The 17,353-nt window shown below is 36.9% G+C and overlaps 1 protein-coding gene across 6 annotated transcripts in view; it reads left to right on the top strand.

The window, feature by feature from the left end:
• Orc4 (origin recognition complex subunit 4) overlaps positions 1-17,353 on the top strand; it is a 42,889-nt gene that overhangs the window by 749 nt on the left and 24,787 nt on the right. For 2 of the 6 annotated variants that reach the window (XM_028880332.2, XM_028880575.2), the window contains exons 2-6: positions 10,164-10,237; positions 12,279-12,355; positions 12,936-13,026; positions 16,271-16,346; positions 16,699-16,784. In XM_028880332.2, the coding sequence (XP_028736165.1) occupies positions 10,181-10,237; positions 12,279-12,355; positions 12,936-13,026; positions 16,271-16,346; positions 16,699-16,784 (387 nt within the window). In that variant the 5' untranslated portion in view covers positions 10,164-10,180. Of the gene's footprint in view, positions 1-302; positions 449-10,163; positions 10,238-12,278; positions 12,356-12,935; positions 13,027-15,837; positions 15,899-16,270; positions 16,347-16,698; positions 16,785-17,353 lie in introns of those variants that run through there. The other 4 variants (XM_028880402.2, XM_028880268.2, XM_037204753.1 and 1 more) reach the window with 4 other exon arrangements.

The following is a 17,353-nucleotide window of genomic DNA, read 5'->3' as shown; positions in this document are numbered from 1 at the left end:
GGGAGGCACTCACTGCGCATGTCCCTTTCTGACGGGAGGCTGGTTGGTTGAAGGCAGGAGGAGGGGGAGGGGAGGAAATGAGATGTTTTCCCAGAAGGCTCCAAGGCGCTGTCGACCCGGAAGACGTTGTAGCAGGGGGTAGAGGGGCGGGGGCGGGAAGAGGGAGGAAGTTGCTACTCTTTAATACCCCCAGCTGCCTCCTCCCTCCTTAGGGAAAGTGGAGGGACGGAAGTAGGCGTGGACCGAGGGGGGGCGTGGGGGGGAGGAGGTCACGTGCCGGGGCGGGGCGGGGCCGGAGAGGCGGAGGGAGCGCTGCGCATGCTGGGAGCCGCTGTGTGCGCTAGGCAGCGGCAGGTGAAGCGGAGCCGAGGAGGAGGTGTAGAGCCCGGGCGCTCGCAGGCGTCGGCAGCCGGCTTTGGCCCGGGGTAGGCAGGCTTCGCTGCGAGAGGTAAGGCTGGTGTCCTGGGCCGGGGCAGGGCGGCCATGGCCTCCGGCGGATGGAAAGAACGAAGATCTCAGTCTTAGGAGCCGGAGAAAGCGGTAGGCTCGTGTAGGCCGGGCGGGCCTAGGGCAGGCGGTCGGCTTCCCGGAGACGCCGTGGACGAAGCCTTGAGCAGGGCAGAGTTCGGCAGAGACTAGTGGCGGAAGGTTCGTGGGGGAGGTGCGTGGTTGGCCAGGGTGGAGAGGCAATCGAGATCTCTGCCCGGGGACCCACCACCTCACCCTTGCTTCGGAGCCTGGAACCCAGCTGGGAAAGCCAAACCGGATGTGTGAATTTTGATCAACTTCTGCGGTAGCCTTGCGATGTACACATCCTGTGCGCCTTCCTTTTCTGTTTTCCTTGGAATCGATTTTGGAGGAGCTGTAGGCAAAGAACGGGCAGGGGAGGTTTGAGGGAAGGCTCCCTGCACGCTCTGTCTGAAGGCTGCCACACAAAAGACTGCACCTTCTGAGGATGCGTGGGCTTGTGTGGTCCCTCATACTGAGTTTTGTCCTTAAAAAAAAGAGACACCTAGAAATTTTCTTGTCTTGTAGAGTAGAATAAAAAGTTTTTTTAATCTGGTGTTTCGTTATTTTATAGTGAAATAACGGTTTCTTTTCCACCTTCACATTTTTTACAATTAAAATCGTTAGTCTTTCCTTGCTTTTTGTAAAGATGCTTTAATGATCCTAATCAATGAGATTTTTTAGATAATTCGAAGATCCTCGAATTAATTGTTAGTTAGCATTACTAATTTCAGTTCTGCTCAGTAGGATTCACCATCAGTTATTTTATTTGACACATCTTACTTGGTGCAAGTCTATACAGTGGACCCTATTTATGTATCCATGCCCCTGTCCTTACCTTTTCTTTGTGTGAGGGAGATTATTATGTCAGGTGGCCTCAAAATAAAACTCCAGTGCCCCAAACTTTATTAGAAAACCAAATCTTAATCTCGTAATAGAAAATATGTGTATACATATATTTATACGTACATATGTGTATATGTATATATATGCACGTATATATGTATATATACACATATATAGTATATATGTATGTATAGCAAGAAAACTAATATGGTCTAGATAGGACTTTTAAATCCTGTTTTATGTAAGAGGCTAGATACAAAGGGAAATGCACAAAACACAAATGTAATGAACGACTGTAATGTAACCTGTAACCACTATGAATCAAGAGCTGAAGCATTTTAGCACCTTGGAAGCACATGTCCACTAATCCCTTTCAGACCATTCCTCCTCAGGTGCCTCCTTAATAATAACAATATCTTAATTATTAAGACAATCACTATTTTTCTTTTAGTAGCTTGTAAAAACTTGTGTCAGCATTCCTAAACAAATATTAATTTGCCTCCCTTTATTAATTTGCAAGTAGTTCAAATATCCTAGTATCATTTTTTTGTTTCTTATTTACTCAGCTAAGATTTGACACTGTTAATATATTTTGCTGTAATTCATATATTTTCAGTGTGGCTTAATAGTATCTGAGGTATAAGCTTTTATTAAGAATAAGCCACGGTTAGTCTTAATGGACGTTTGGCTTATGTTCATTTTTTAACAACTTACAAACAATCTAGTTCAGAATATTTATGAATATCTACATAAATGATTTCTTATGCACATAGCTATGTATTTTTTTGATTGTATATGTTTGTCTTCAGTTTCAGCAAATTTTAAAATGGATATGCCATTTTATACCCCTGCCTCAATGTGTGATAGACCTTTCCCTGTGCCATCTCAACAATTATATTTTAATTTTGCCAGTCTGAGTAATCTAGTTTTGATTTACACTGTCTTGATTACAGTTCTGTACTGAAGATATCCCTGTATTAGAAACTTACTGGCTGTTTGGCTATGTACTTTTTGAAATTGTGTTTTTAATCATCTTTATAAATCTTTTGTGTAGTTTTTTTTTTTTTTTTTTTTTTTAATTTGCTATTTTCCATAAGGATTTGTAGCATTGGGGCAGATAGCTAGTCTGTTCTTGGAGTATTACTTATTTTCAATATAGTATGTTTAACTGTCTTAGTTTATATGTTGTTACTGTTCCTTAAATTTTATATTTAGCTTTATCTCCAGGAAACAAATTTTCTATTTGTATTACTCAGAACAATTGTCACCAGCTGCATGAAATGAGCACTTGAAATGTTTGTAGGTATGAATGAGAGTGGGAACTTTTGGGGGAGAGGTTTTGGGGGGGATTTCAAGACAGTGTTTCTCTGTGTAACAGCCCTGGCTGTCCTGGAACTCTCTTTGTAGACCAGGCTGGCCTCGAACTCACAGAACTCCACCTGCCTCTCCCTGCCCAGCACTGGGATTAAAGGCATGCGCCACCACAAGTATAAAATACCTTAGTTTCTCGTTATAATGGCTTGTTTAAATTATAACTACTTTTACCTTGTTTTGTTTTATTAAATATATTGGAAAATGTTAAATTACTTAAGATTTACACTTATATTGAACAACAGTGTTCTCAACTATAAATATTTAGTTAGAAATTTCTACATCTTCGCCACTTCTTATGATTACTGTCCTGCATTTCTGACTGTCCTTTTGGTATCTTTTTCCTTTTACTTCAGTATAGTCTGTGGAAGTTTCTTAATGCAGACAACCAACTACATCTCTTCTTTGCTTCTAAGCCCTTATTTTGCCTTCGTTTTTGAGGAGTTAAGGTTTCTAACAGCTTTGTGATTGTTTTTCACCACTTTGAAGACATTCTACGGGTTTTTGTTTTTTTGTTTGTTTTTTGGAGTGTTTTGTTTGTTTGTTTTGTTTTTTCTTCTGTTACTGACTTCCAGAAATTAGCTCTCAATCTAATTCCTGGTGCATTGAAAGAAAATTTTTCTTTTCTGAGACAGAGTTTGACAGTGTAACTTTGTGGCCCAGGCTGGCCTTGAACTCACAGAGATCTGCCTGGCTTTGCCTCCTGAGTGCTGGGATTAAAAGCGTGCGCCATCACCGCCCAGCTTGAAAATTGTTTTATTTTTGAAAAATACTCTGTTTGCTATGATTTTTCTGCTATTTTACTGTGATGAGGGGGGGTAGAATTCTTTGTCATGCTTTAGCTTTAGAGTCTTTGTGGATTCTGGTATTGATATATCATTATCTTTGTAAAAGCATAAAATGACTACTAGTAATTACCTCCTCGTGTAACATGAATCTTAAAAGGTCTTCTAAATAGAAATAACTTGGAACCAGCTATTTGGATAAATTCTGAAAGATCAGAGAAACAGAACAAGCAACAGCCAACCTCACCTTGCCTTGATCTTGTTTCCTCAGACTGAAAGTCTGAGTCCTCACTGGAATGGATCTCAGTTGAACTGCTTAAAGGCCTAAAAGCTTAAAAGTCTCTAGTTCCAGGCCTTCATGCCTTTTATACCTTTCTGCTTCCTGCCATCATTTCCTGGAATTAAAGGCATATGTCTTTCCCAAGCAAGACATCAGATGTCAAGTCCTAGGATTAAAGACGTGTGCCACTATGCCTGGCTCTGTTTCCTGTGTGGCCTTGAATTCCCAGAGATCAGGATAGACCTCTGCCTCCGGAATGCTAGGATTAAAGGCATGTGCTACCACTGCCTAACCTCTATGTTTAATATAGTTGCTGTTCTCTTATCTGATCCCCAGATAAGTTTATTGGTATACCCAATGTATCAACCACATCCTTGACTTTCATTTGCATGTATTTATAGTTAATTTGTTGTCTTTGACAAGAAGTTCAGGTTCTAAAATTTTTTGAATGTTTCTGCTGATTTACAATGTTTTATTTCTTGGGTATCTGTTCCAGCTGTGGCCTTTGGGAAATTACAGGAATATGTTGTAGGATAATCTTTTTGTATGCTGTGAAGATATATCTTTGCCAAGGTGCCTTCTGATTGGTTTAATAAAGAGCTGAGTGGCCAATAGCTAGGCAGATAGGTGGGATTTCTGGGGAGAGAGAGGACAAGGAGATAATCTAGGGTGCTGAGATGCCGTGAGACTCTGAGGAAGTCTGGCATAAGGGTACAGAGCAGAGGTAACTGAGCCACAGTTGAGCAGAATGTAGATTAATAGAAGCAGGTTAATTTTGAGTTATAAGAGTTAGTTGGGGACAAGCCTAAGCTAAAGACCAAACTTTCATAATTATTACTAAATCTCTGGGTTGTTATTTACAGGCTGGCAGTCCTGATGAAAAGGTACTACTACAGGAATATGTAAGGTACAAAATAATGGTATTTTTGAGACATCACACTATTCTAGGAAAGATTCCTAGGGTTATCAGTTATAAATGACTTTATTCATATCCAAATCTTGGAATTTCCTGATATATAGATAACATTTAGCAGGACTTAAAATTTTGTTGAAATCTTGCCATTTTCCCTTACCCTGATTTGGTGCCCTTAATTTCTTAAGTGGGTGATTGTCTGAGTACCCACCTTTGGTGGGCATTGAGCTCTGGTGTTTTAATAATCCAGCAAAGCCTTAAGTGAGTAAGCCTTTTTATTGGCCATATATTTTGTATATGTCATCAGCATAGAAGTAACTAAATATGGGACTTATTTCTGATTTACCTCTTTTTAGATTGGGGCTTATAATTTCAGATTGCTTTATTTCTTTTATTGTCAAGTGTGTGCATCTGTGCATGTTTTGGCCCCTGCAAGATGATCTGTCTAGTTTACCTTTACCATAACTTTAAACCTCATATATACTCTTTGTTGTGTATAGTGTAAGTGATAGAAGTTCTTGATTCTTCTGAATATGTTGGAAGGATACATTGACAAATATCACTGGAAAAAAAGTGATACTTAGAAATTACAGAAACACTGAACAGCCATCCAAAAATAAAATATCAGTGAGAGTATGTTCACTGGTCTTCAGTTTTCCTTTTAGCATTCTTAATCACCTATGTCAATAAGAATGTATAGGTAGCCTTTTTTTAGTATATGTAAACAGATTGTATATTATTGTATATCACCTTTTTTCTCATGTTGCTGAAATTCAACTTCTTGGTACATTAAACTGTAAGTCATATATTTCCATTACCATATACTAATGTCTCATATCTCATATAGTGAAGACATTTACATGTTTGGGATACTTGTATTAAGATGATAAATCTACATCAGCCTTAATAGTAATTCCTAAAATTGAAAAACAGTATTATTTAAAGCTGTATAGTTTAATACCAGAAGAATTTGCCAAAATAACTGAAAAATGTTCTGAGACAGGAAATACAGGCTGTGACACCCCATCCTCGTAACCTTTCTAGACCAAGCAAAGTGCCAAGTAAAGACCAAAATATTTTAGTTTCCCTTTAACAAAGAGTTGTGAGGCAGGTTTAAGTATAAACCATGTAGAAATACATCATCTTTTGTCTATTTTGCTTCTTTGTTTCTTTTGAGACAAGATTTTCCTATGCAGCCCCAGGCTTTGTGTTACCTAGGCTGGCGTTGAATTTACCATGCTTCTCTTGACTCGGATTCTAAAATACAGAATTACAGCTTTGGCTGCCACAAGACGTAGTGATTTTTACCTTTGAAATTACTACCTGAAACAGGAAACAAATTGCTTAAAAATATTTAATAGTTTTAATATCTTGCTTCTTGTACCATAGAAGCAAATTTGATTTCACATTTGACCATTTGGCACTGGATGACCAGTTGATGACGACCTACCTGGGGAAGACCACTATCTTAGTTAGGGTTACTATTACTGTAATGAAACACCATGACAAAGGCTAGTCTTACAAAAGAAGGCATTTAGTTGGGAGCTTGCTTACAGTTTCAGGGATTTAGTCCATTATCATCTGTAGTTGGAGTTTTCTCCAGTCCCGCTCCAGCTGCAGCCGCTCAGACCCAAGTAAACACACAGAGACATAGTACTTGTAAACTGTATGGCTGTGGCAGGCATTTTGTTATCTAGTTCTTGTATCTTAAATTAACCCATTTCTATTAATCTATAAGTTGCTACGTGGCCTGTGACTTACCGGTACTTTACATCTTGTTTCTCATGGCGGCAGTGGCTGGCAGAGTCTCCTGACTCAGCCTTCCTCCTCCCAGCATTCTCCTCTCTGCTTATCCCGCCTCTACTGTACTTCCTGCCTGGCTACTGACCAGTCAGCGTTTTATTTATCAATCAATCAGAGCAACACATTCACAGCATACAGAAAGACATCCCCAGCAATCGTGGGGAGCAATGCAGGCATACATTGCTCTGGAGCAGTGGCTAAGAGCCATGCATATTGATCCTATGGCCAAGAGAGTAAGAGAGAGATTGGGCCTTGCACAGGCTTTTGAAACCTCAAAGTTTACTCCCAATGACACTTCTTTCAACAAGGCAATACCTACTCCAAGGCCACAAGTATGAGCCTATGGGGCCATTCTTATTCAAACCACCACAACCACCTCTCCCACTCCCTACTTTACTAAGTTGCCTATAGTTCTTTGTGTTGTGTTGAGGCCTTGTAGGCCTCTCCCAGTCCAGTTTGGAATGTCCATTGGTGTCATCCTTGTTCCAGGTTACATTTGGGCGGGCATGCTAGTGAGACCTTAGGGGTATAGCTTCTAATTTTTCTAGGAGACATAGTCCTACAGCAAACTCCCTGATATTTTGGCTCTTAAAATCTTTCCCCGTTACACAATGTTCGCTGAGTCTTAGGTGCTTGGAATATTTTGTATATATAGCCATTGGAACTAGGCTCCACAACTCCACATTTTGATTGGTTGTGGTTTTCTGTAGTGATGTCCATCTTTTTCAAAAAGAAAAGTTTCCTTAATGAAGTGTGAGGACTACACCGATCTTTGGTTATAAAAACAAGTGTTTATAGATTGTCGTTAGGGATTATGCTGCTTTAGTAGATTGGTGGTTGTAGATTCTCCCCAAATATCCATGATTTCACCAGTTCTGAGTAGTTACTAGCTTTCTAGTACCAGGCTAGTATCCCTTTTTTGAGTGAGTCTTCAGTCCAGTTAGAGAACAGATGGTGACCACACAAATATGTGTGGCACCATGCTGATTCATAGGTTTCATAACTGGGTATGACTATTGGTTGCTTCCCTCCTTTTGAAGCTTATGTGGCACCTTCTGGTTTCATGAATACTAGTTCTCAGGGAGAAGGCATTCAGGTCAGTTCAAGCTCAGAGGTCTTTGGGCCCTGTTTCTGAAGTGCATGCTATCTTCAGCAATGGGGATTCCACTTTGGGGGTGGACAAGGACAACAGCAGTAGGCTATATGTTTTAGAACTAGTAGATAGCCTTGGCCAACAGTTCAAAAGAGGGCTTCCTATGTCTGCTATTAGAGTTTTTGTCTTTGGCTCTTGGGAGTACTGTCAGCCCAGATAAGAAACTAACCAAGCCAGTGAAAGACTCCTGTAATTAAAACTTTAAGACACTGAAGAAAGAAATTGAAGAAGACAGCAGATCAAAGGGTCTCCTATGCTCATGGATGGGTGAAAGTATAATTGTGAAAATTGCCATTCTACCAAAAGAAATTACAAATTCAACTCAATCCTCATTAAAATTCCAACACAATTCATCACAGAAATGAAAAAAGAGATTTCGGGCTCATATTGAAATACATACACACAAAAAAAGGATAGGCAAAACAACCCTGAATAGTAATTTTTTAAAAATGTTGAAGGTATCACCATCCCAGATTTCAGGTAATACAGTGTGGTATCGGCATGAAAACAGACACTTTGATTAATGGAGTCAAATTTAAGACCCAGACAAATACATACACACAACTATGGACACATTATTTTTGACAAAGAAGCTAAAAACACAACATTGGAGAAAAGACAGCATCTTCAACAAATGGTGCTGGGCAAATTTGATGGCTGAATATAGAAAAATGCAGATGGATCAAAGACCCCAGCATAGGACCAGACAACCCTGAATCTGATAGAAGAGAAAGTGAGAATAGGCTTGAACTTAGCACAGGGAAAGATTTTCTGAGCACAGTTACCAATAATACCAGCACAGGTACTAAGACCAAGCCTATACTATCCTTAAAAGTCCAGTAGAACTTATATCTTGGCAGTAACCTACAGCTACCTAGTTGGACTTAGGATATGAATTATTTTAACTTGTTTCATTCACAGAACATTTTTTTTCTAATTCAACTATTACAGGTAGTTTTGCTGCATACAGTAGTCTAGGTTGGCATCTGTAATCTTTTACAACTTCTCCAAGCCTCTTGGCTTTAAAAGTTTCCATTGAGAAATCAGCTATTATTGTGGTATGTTTCCTTCATAGATAACTTGTGGTTGATTTTTCTTCATCTTCATCTTTGTCTCCCCCTCCCTTCTTCTCTTTCCTTCCTTCTCCTTCTCCTTTCTTATTCCTTCTCCTTCTCTCCCTCCTCTCCCCCCTCTTCCTCCTCTTCTTTCTCCTTCCTTTCAGTACCCTCTCCTTGTTTTTTATTTAATGTTTGAACTATAATGTGCCATAAGGGCCTTTTTTTCTAGTCCTACTTGGTGTTCTGTATGCTTCTTGTATCCTGTAATGTCTGGTTTTTTTGTGTCAATTTGACACAAGCTAGAGTCATCAAAGGAAAGAGCCTCAGTTAAGGAAATACCTTCTTGAGATCCAGCTGTAAGGCATTTTCTCATTTAGTGATCAATGAGGGAGGGCCTAGACCATGGTGGTTGGTGCCATCTGTGGGCTGCTGGTCCTGGGTTCTATAAGAAAGTGGGCTAAGCAAGCCATGGGGAGCAGCCAGTAGGCAGCTGCCCTCCATGGCTTCTTCATCAGCTCCTGCCTCCAGGATCCTCTGGGATCCTGTTGGAGTTCCTGCCCTGACTTCCTTCAGTAATGAACAGCAATGCTGAAGTGTAAGCCTAATAGACTCTTTCCTCCCCAACTTCCTTTTTGGTCATTTATCTTTCATCACAGCAATAGAAACCTTAAGGAAGACACATCTTTATATGTATATCTTTCCTTAATTTGGTGAACTTTTCTTCTATAATTGTTTTTGAAGATCTGGTTTATTCCACTGACTTTGAATTCTTGTCTTCATCTATGTCTATAATTTAAGATTTGATCTTTTCATGGTGTTTGTTCCACTGTTCTTTTATGTTGTCGGCCCCAACCCCGTTTTCTTCGCTTCCTAGTCCAAGTCTTCTACTTCAAGTTCTAATAGTCTGTGTTTTTCTTGATCCGTTCTACTAAAAAGATTTTCTCTCAGTTTTCTATTTGGGCTATTAAGGTTTTCAGTTCCGTCTTAATTTAAGCTTGTGCTCTCCCATATGTATTACTCATTTCTGAATTCAGTTTTTAAAACTGAGTTGTCTTTGTCATTTAATTCAGCCATGTGTTGTGTTTTCTTGGACTAAGACGTTAAACCTTGGTTTGTCAATTGTGTAGTATTCTTGAGTAGAACAAGAAATGGAAGGTGTTCTGTACGAATGATTCCATTGCATGGTTGGGTAAGAAAAACATTCTGTATGAAAGAAATATATTTGAACTTTAAGAGAAAGGGAGGAATAATCAGGAGAACCATGTCAATTATGAGAGTGCCAAATAAGCCTGTACATGAACAAATAGAAACGGTTGTAGGTTTTTTGTTTGAAATTTTTAAGCATGTTTTACATTTAAGAATTTGTATCTGATTCTGTACATGTAATTTTTAAATAATTAAAGCAGATAGTGTTTATTCATCCTATTCTTATTTTTTTTTTTTTTAGGATTTGAGTTGGTCGAAATGAGCAATCGTAAAACAAAGAACAACAGTATAATACATGCAGAGTGTCTATCAGAGGTGAGTATGCTCCTTTAATATCAGGTCCTTGCTAAAGATGAACAGAAAGCTAACCATCTTTTTGACCTGGTTTGTTTGTTTGTCTGCTTTCCCTTAGCACTTCATAGGCTGCTTTACATTCTCAGGGGAGATATCTTTATAAGTTCCTGAAAACAATGGGTAAAAATAAAGTTCTCCAAATTGGACACTTGTGTATGAAATGATACACCATGTTATTATTGTTGAAGTTCTTAAAGGCATCTGTCCCATGAAATTTGATGTCTGAAGGTGCTGTGTAACTTTACCCTTTGTATTTGGACAGTTGAATCCTAACTTTTACTATGTCTTTCTAAAATAGTCTAGTTTAAATTTAGTTAAATATTCAGATACATGGTTTGCACTTTTCTATTAAATATATTCTGAAGTATTTTTGTTCTTTTTAGTTTCTGTTATATATGAAACTTAATTTCATCTTTGTTTTGGTCATAGTTTGTAGAAATACAATTAATACTAATATATTGTAAAAGTCATTAAATATTACTGTTTTTTTTTACTTTATTTTGGAGTTTTTTAATGTTCAACATTGTGTGTCATCTTTAAGTGGGAGAAGTTTTATTTTTTCCTTTTCAGTTTGAATGTGCTTCCTTGGCAGGGAGGGGCAAGGGCAGTGCTGGGGATATGCCCAGAGCTTTGAGCATGCAAGACAAGTGCTGTCCTGAGCCACATGCTCCTGGTGGCAAAGGGAGAAAGAAGAGTCAGTCTTCCACCATACCCTGTCCCTGAGTGACTACTGTATTAGCCCCAGATCCAGAAAAGGAAACACTTTACACTGGCTTGCTTTTTAAAAGGCGACTTGATTATTTTGACTTTTTTTTTCCCAGCTAAGTCTAAGACAATAATTCTAAGACCAATTTGAAATCAACTACTTTTAACAAATTCTTTTTTTAGTTCGCTCCAGTGATGTCTTACTTTTCTTTTTCTTTTCCTTTTTTTTTAAATTTATTTTCACTTATTTAGGTATTTTATTTATTTTTGCAGTTATGATGGTAGAAACGAGGGCCTAGACATATGAACCTATACTAAGCAGTAGGTTTATCCTGGAACTACATCCATAGGCCTTATTACTTACCTTTTTTTTTTTTCCTTTATTAAGAAATTTTTTATTCATTTTACATACCAACCACAGATCCCCCTCTCTTCCCTCCTCCCACTGCACCCCCAGCCTCCCTCCCACAACTCACCTCCCATTCCCTCTGAAAAGGTAAGGCCTCCCATGAAAAGTCAGCAAAGCCTGGTCCATTCAGTTGACACAAGTCCAAGCCCCTCACCCTGCATCAAGACTGTGCAAGGTGTCCCACCATAGGTAATAGGCTTCAAAAAGCCAGCTCATGCACCAGGGGTAGGTCTTATTACTTACTTACAGACTAGTTAAATGTCATTTCTTTCACATAATTAAATACTGGCTTGTAGGTTGATCTAGTACTTACTGATTTGTAGTTTGTTACTTGAATTTGTCATTTTGTTCTGCCTTTTTTGCAGGGTCTTTTTTGAATCATATCCTCGTAGTACTTCTGTGCCCAAAATCTAATGGGTACTTAAAACTACATGAACCTTTAAGTTTAGTTTTCTGTAGAATCCTGAAATTAAAGCAGGTACAGATTGATAGTGACTAAGCTAAGCCATTTTAGGTATGTTAATATCTAGAGAGACTATTAGCTATGGAGTTGTACTGGCATTAATTATTGGATTGGATTGCATTGCTAGGTTTCTTCTTGTCTTTGTTCTTTGGATGACATTCTACACAAACTAAAGAACGTAATTCATTCCTTACATTAGATCAACCTTCAAGTTGATTATACATTGAAATAATTCTCCAATTCATTGACATGTTCATTCCCAAATTCTCATTATTTATCTGAGACTAGGTAAATGAAGAATCTAGTTTTATAACTCACAAAAATGCCAGAGTTGTTAGTATTTATTCAGTTCCTGACTGCTAGAAATAAACTTTACTTTTATTGCATATATAATATTTAAATTTTGTGCATCTTATGTTTATCAGGTACAAAGAATTTTACGTGAAAGATTTTGTCATCAGAATCCACATAGTAACCTATTTGGAGTGAATCTACAATACAAGTAAGTCTAGCTGTCAGCTCCTCTATTAATATATTTCCATCTGTTCTCCAAGTTTTGTAAATTCTAGTCATACACAGATTTTATCTTAAATAATGAGGTTGAAGTTATGTTTTATATATAGAAATGCTGACTATTGTGAAACAAGAACACAGACAAGTACGTATATAATGAAAAGGTCCCTTAACACTCTTTTCTGTCTATTATCTGATATTTCTGACATTCTTGTCATTAACATGTGGCAGCCAGCTCAGGTAATGATGAGCAAAGTGCCAGCAAAAATAGTTATTGTAAGCCCAAGGGACCTAAAAATTAGCATGATTGTCCCTTATTCTCTACTACTATGAAACCCAATAAATTCAAACCTTCCTGGGTTTCCTCTTCAGGTCTCTAGAAAGTCTCAAATGGACTATGTTTTTTTTTTCTCAGTATTCTTCTATACAGGAAAATTTAGATCTTCACAACCTAAAGAACCCAAAGGAGAAAAGTAATGTGTGCCTTGAAATTTAGCTTTTTAAAGGTATGACCCAGTAAATTTTTGTACCTTAATTTTTAAATTTTTCACCTTTTCATATCATTTTAGGTATTTAATTGACCTCCTCAAAAGAACTGTTATCAATGGAGAAAGTAACTCTGTACTCATTGTTGGGCCACGAGGATCAGGAAAGACCATGGTAAAAGATTTTCTCGTGTATCATTGCTTTAATAACCATTTGAGGTTTCTTACATCAGATGACACTGAAAATGTTTTTCATTTCATTATACTTCAGTATTCTGTTTTCTATTCCCTTTAAATCGCAATAGACACGCACAAATTTAGGATGTAGTATTGAAGTTGCTCTCACCTTTTTTAACTGAATCATTCCTCACGGTGACAAGTTTTTTCTCAATATTGGTTCTGTCGTTGTCTTATGTCCCTCATATTATATTTGAGACTGCCAGTTGACAAAGAAACAAGCCGTTCTGGCTTTGAACTGCCCATACATTGTACCCATTCCCGAGTGTGTGTGTGTGTGTCTGTCTGTCTGTCTGTCCATGGTCCATGGTGTGCATGTGTGCACATATAAGCCATGGTGTGTGTAGAGGTCAGTGGGTAACTTTGGTGTTGATCCGTGGTCCTCATGTTCCACCTATTTTGAGACTGGGGGTCCTCTTTCATGTTCTCTGCTCAGGATATTGGCCTATAATCTTTCAGGTATTCTCCTGTCTCCTCCTATCTGGCACCGAGAATATAACTGCCTGCTGCCACACACATGGGTTCTTTGGATCCCAACTCAGGACCACACACTTTGCAGTAGGCACTTTACCCTCCATGCCATCTATACCCAAACCTGTGACCTTTTTGGGTATTCTTTACTTCAAACCTCAAAGTTTGGTTTAATCTCTTTTATATGTATTAGGCCATTATGCTCCCCACCTGCATTTTTTACCTTTTACACTTTATTATTAACTTTTAGATCTTTAGTATCTGTTTATGCCCTCAATATTTATGTCATACTTTCTCTCTATATTTGGTTTGTTAACCTCAGAAAAAAAAATGCACCCCCCCACACACATTTGTTCCTTTTGTACAATATAAGAAACATTATATACATCAATATTTGAGTGTATTAATGTTTAGTTTTAAGGTGCTGAGTTGTATAAATTGTATTTTTCTAGTATTTTTTAGTACCAAATTAATAACGTGTTGAATGGATTTTAGTTTCTGGTTAATACACTTTTAAAATAGTAAATTAAAATTATGTCTATTTTTTAAAACAGTGCCTGTTGATTCTAAAGATGAGGAAATTAGATTTTTATTTTTGCTAATGTTTCCATTGTATAAAGCACAATATTGGTTTTTAACAACTTTTTTACTGTTTCAGACTTTTCACATTTTTGTAAGTGTTTTGTCTCTAACTTGCTTTGGTCCTTGTGCTCAGTTGTAGTTTTCTTTTGCATTTGACTTACTGGAATTTTGGTGTTTTGTTTTTGGTTTTACTTTTTTTTCAACAAGAGGACTATGTAAAATATGTTTGTGGTTTTAATTGTTTTACATAACTTACTAAATGCCTGGGGATAATATTTTTGCTCAAGAATTTTTGGTTTTTTATTTTCTTGCTTCCCTTGGAATTGCATGGATTTTGCTCAGTTTTTGTTTCCTGGGGAAAATCCTGGGACAACATTTTCTGCAATTTTTGGTTGTATAAGTGGCTAAGTTATCAAATCAGAAATCTCAGATGTCCATGGCTTACTAGGACACATTTGCTTTTCCTTTGTGCTTATTGTGAATAGTACACCAGTAATGAACAAATGCAAGGAAGCAAGTCTGTGTGAAATGAAAGTTTTATTAATGTCTGTTCTTTAAAGGATTTGAAATGTTTTCTAATAGTGTGATTCATTAATTGAAGCAGAAAATGGTAACCAAATAAAATGTTTATGTCAGTGATATATAAGAGTTAGGAGGCAGCACACAATGCAATACTTTTTAAAAATATGTCGAAAATGGTGTTTTAAGGGAAAAAGTTTATATGATATATGGATGTTGTCATACAGTTTGGGGCTGATCCAAAGACAGGAAAGCACCATCTTGCCCCGATGGGTTCTTTCAATGTTACTTCTCAGCTCAGCTACTAAAGTAGTTGGACATTTGTACCTGGAGAGGTTGGTTTTGAAGAGATCTAGATCTAGGGTACCTGGGATTTAAAGGATAATTCCCTGTTTTTTAAAATCCACACAGCTATACCTAAAATAGTTTCTGTTTACTATCTTTTTGTGAAAACCAGCAACTTAAAATGTGTATAAAAATTTTGTTAGTCCTTTTGCACAATGTTGTTGTGGTGACAGATAGCTTTAGCATATTGCAAATATAAATCTGTTTTATTAAAGTGGTGTGTTTTTTTGTTTTTTTTTTTGTTTGTTTGTTTTTGTCTTTGCTTAACTTGTCTAGCTACTCTAATTTACTTATGTATGTCTTCCTGGAGCATTTATATTTTGAATAGAAGGAATAGTCCTTATTCCTCATTTGAAGTTTTCCTTAATTTTCTCATTTACAAATTTAATAGGTATGCAGTGATAATCACAACAGTTGTATATGGTATGTAAGATACCTCAAATGTTAGAAAAATAGAATTATGTGACATAGAGCCATTGTTAAAGCCTGTAATGAAACATTTTGAGACATTGTAATACCTTCTGAGTATATTTTCATAGTAATTATTAGTAGTAATCTTTTAGTTGCAGCTTTTTCCTTTTACTTTCCTATTGTTTTGTGGTAGCAGTTTTTGTTTGTTTGGATTTATTTGTTGGTTGGTTGTGAAACAATCTCACATAGCTCACATTGGCCCTTCAGTTTCTTAGTTTCCTGCCTCCACCTCCTGAGTGCTGGGATTACAGGCTTGTGCCACCACATCCAGCAAACTATGTTTTTTTCCTCCTTATTTAGCCATGAGCAAATACTTTCTTTTTTTCTGTTTAACTAATTGCTCTTCCTTATTTCATGACAGTGTGCAGAGTATTTAACAGTATTCCATAGAATTGACATTGGAGGACAAACTTTTTGCAACTGTTAGTATTTATTTTTTTCCATTACTTTTAAGTGCTTTCAGTGATACCGACTAGAGCAAATGTAAATAGTAAATGTAATTAGAATAGTAAAAAGTACTGAGACATAAAGATCACATAGGACAATAGTTTAATCTGTAATGTATAGAAACCTTTCAGGTTGTTTCTAAAGTTTATTACAAGTTTAGGTAGTATAGTATATCTTAAGCTCGGTTATCTTAAGACTTAGACATAATAGGTTCTATATATGTAAACCTTTTAGCTATAAAGTGATTTATTTGTTTATATTTGATTCTTAGTATTCATGGTTTAAAAAGGGACAATGGCTTCATTTCATTTTTCAATATTAAACATTTTGCATATTTTCATATTTAGTTAATAAATCATGCTTTGAAAGAACTCATGAAAATAAGAGAAGTGAGTGAAAATGTGTTACAAGTTCACCTAAATGGTGAGTATATCATTATTTTCCTATTAAGAAATGATGCAAACTACATAGGTTTGCATATTATAAAAATAAATTCATTTGTGTTTCAGTCTGATTGCAAGTTTAAGAGCCTTTAGAAATGAAATAAAGGAAAGTGTATTAGAACTTTTTTTAAAAGTTTTTTCTTAAAACAGTACTGTCTCAAGGGAATGGTTCTGTTATCATATTATTAGAATAAGTAATGTGAACTAGCAGGCTGATTATTTTCTTTCTAATTAAATTTAAAAAGCATTAGAAAACATTTACCTGGAAAAACAATCCATGTCAGATATTTGCATCATTTTAATTGGACACTTTTAATTGGGCTGTATTTCAGGACTGCTGCAGATAAATGACAAAATTGCTTTGAAAGAGATCACAAGGCAATTAAATCTAGAAAATGTAGTTGGAGATAAAGTTTTTGTAAGTATCTTTTTACATATTTTATTTCTGGAAAGTTAGGAGAAACATATCAGAAAGTTATTTTATATATGTGTGTATATACATATATGTATATATACGTATATATGTATATATACATATATGTGTGTGTATGTATGTATGTATGTATGTATGTATGTATAGTGTTCAGATTTCTCATTAAACTGTTTGACTAACTTACATGACCTAAGGAAAACAAGAGTAATCTGTGTCCTAATCTACCGTCTTGAGACTGCATATGCAGCTGAGATACATATATTCCAAGTCCATTTTCTGCTCACTGCTGTCCTTGGAGTACTGTCACTCTTACCTTGTCACTGTTGGCTCTGTGCTCTGGTGATGTGTGCATAGCCATGCACACTTCTTCATATCTAGAAATTGCATTCTCTAAGTTACCAGTGGAAAGTTGAGCCAGCCATATGCTCTCCTTCCCTGCTTTGCAAGCTGTGGAAGAGTAAAGTCAGAGTGTCCCTTTTATAAGTGCTATGCTCTACCTTCTATTCAGACTATAATTCTAAGCTAGTAGCTCACTATTTCATCAAGAATAGTTC

This window comes from Peromyscus leucopus, chromosome 4, assembly GCF_004664715.2.
Source record: "Peromyscus leucopus breed LL Stock chromosome 4, UCI_PerLeu_2.1, whole genome shotgun sequence".
NCBI lineage: Eukaryota > Metazoa > Chordata > Mammalia > Rodentia > Cricetidae > Peromyscus > Peromyscus leucopus.
The sequence above is the reverse complement of the archived record's forward strand: the minus strand, read 5'-3'. Positions and strand labels throughout refer to the sequence as shown.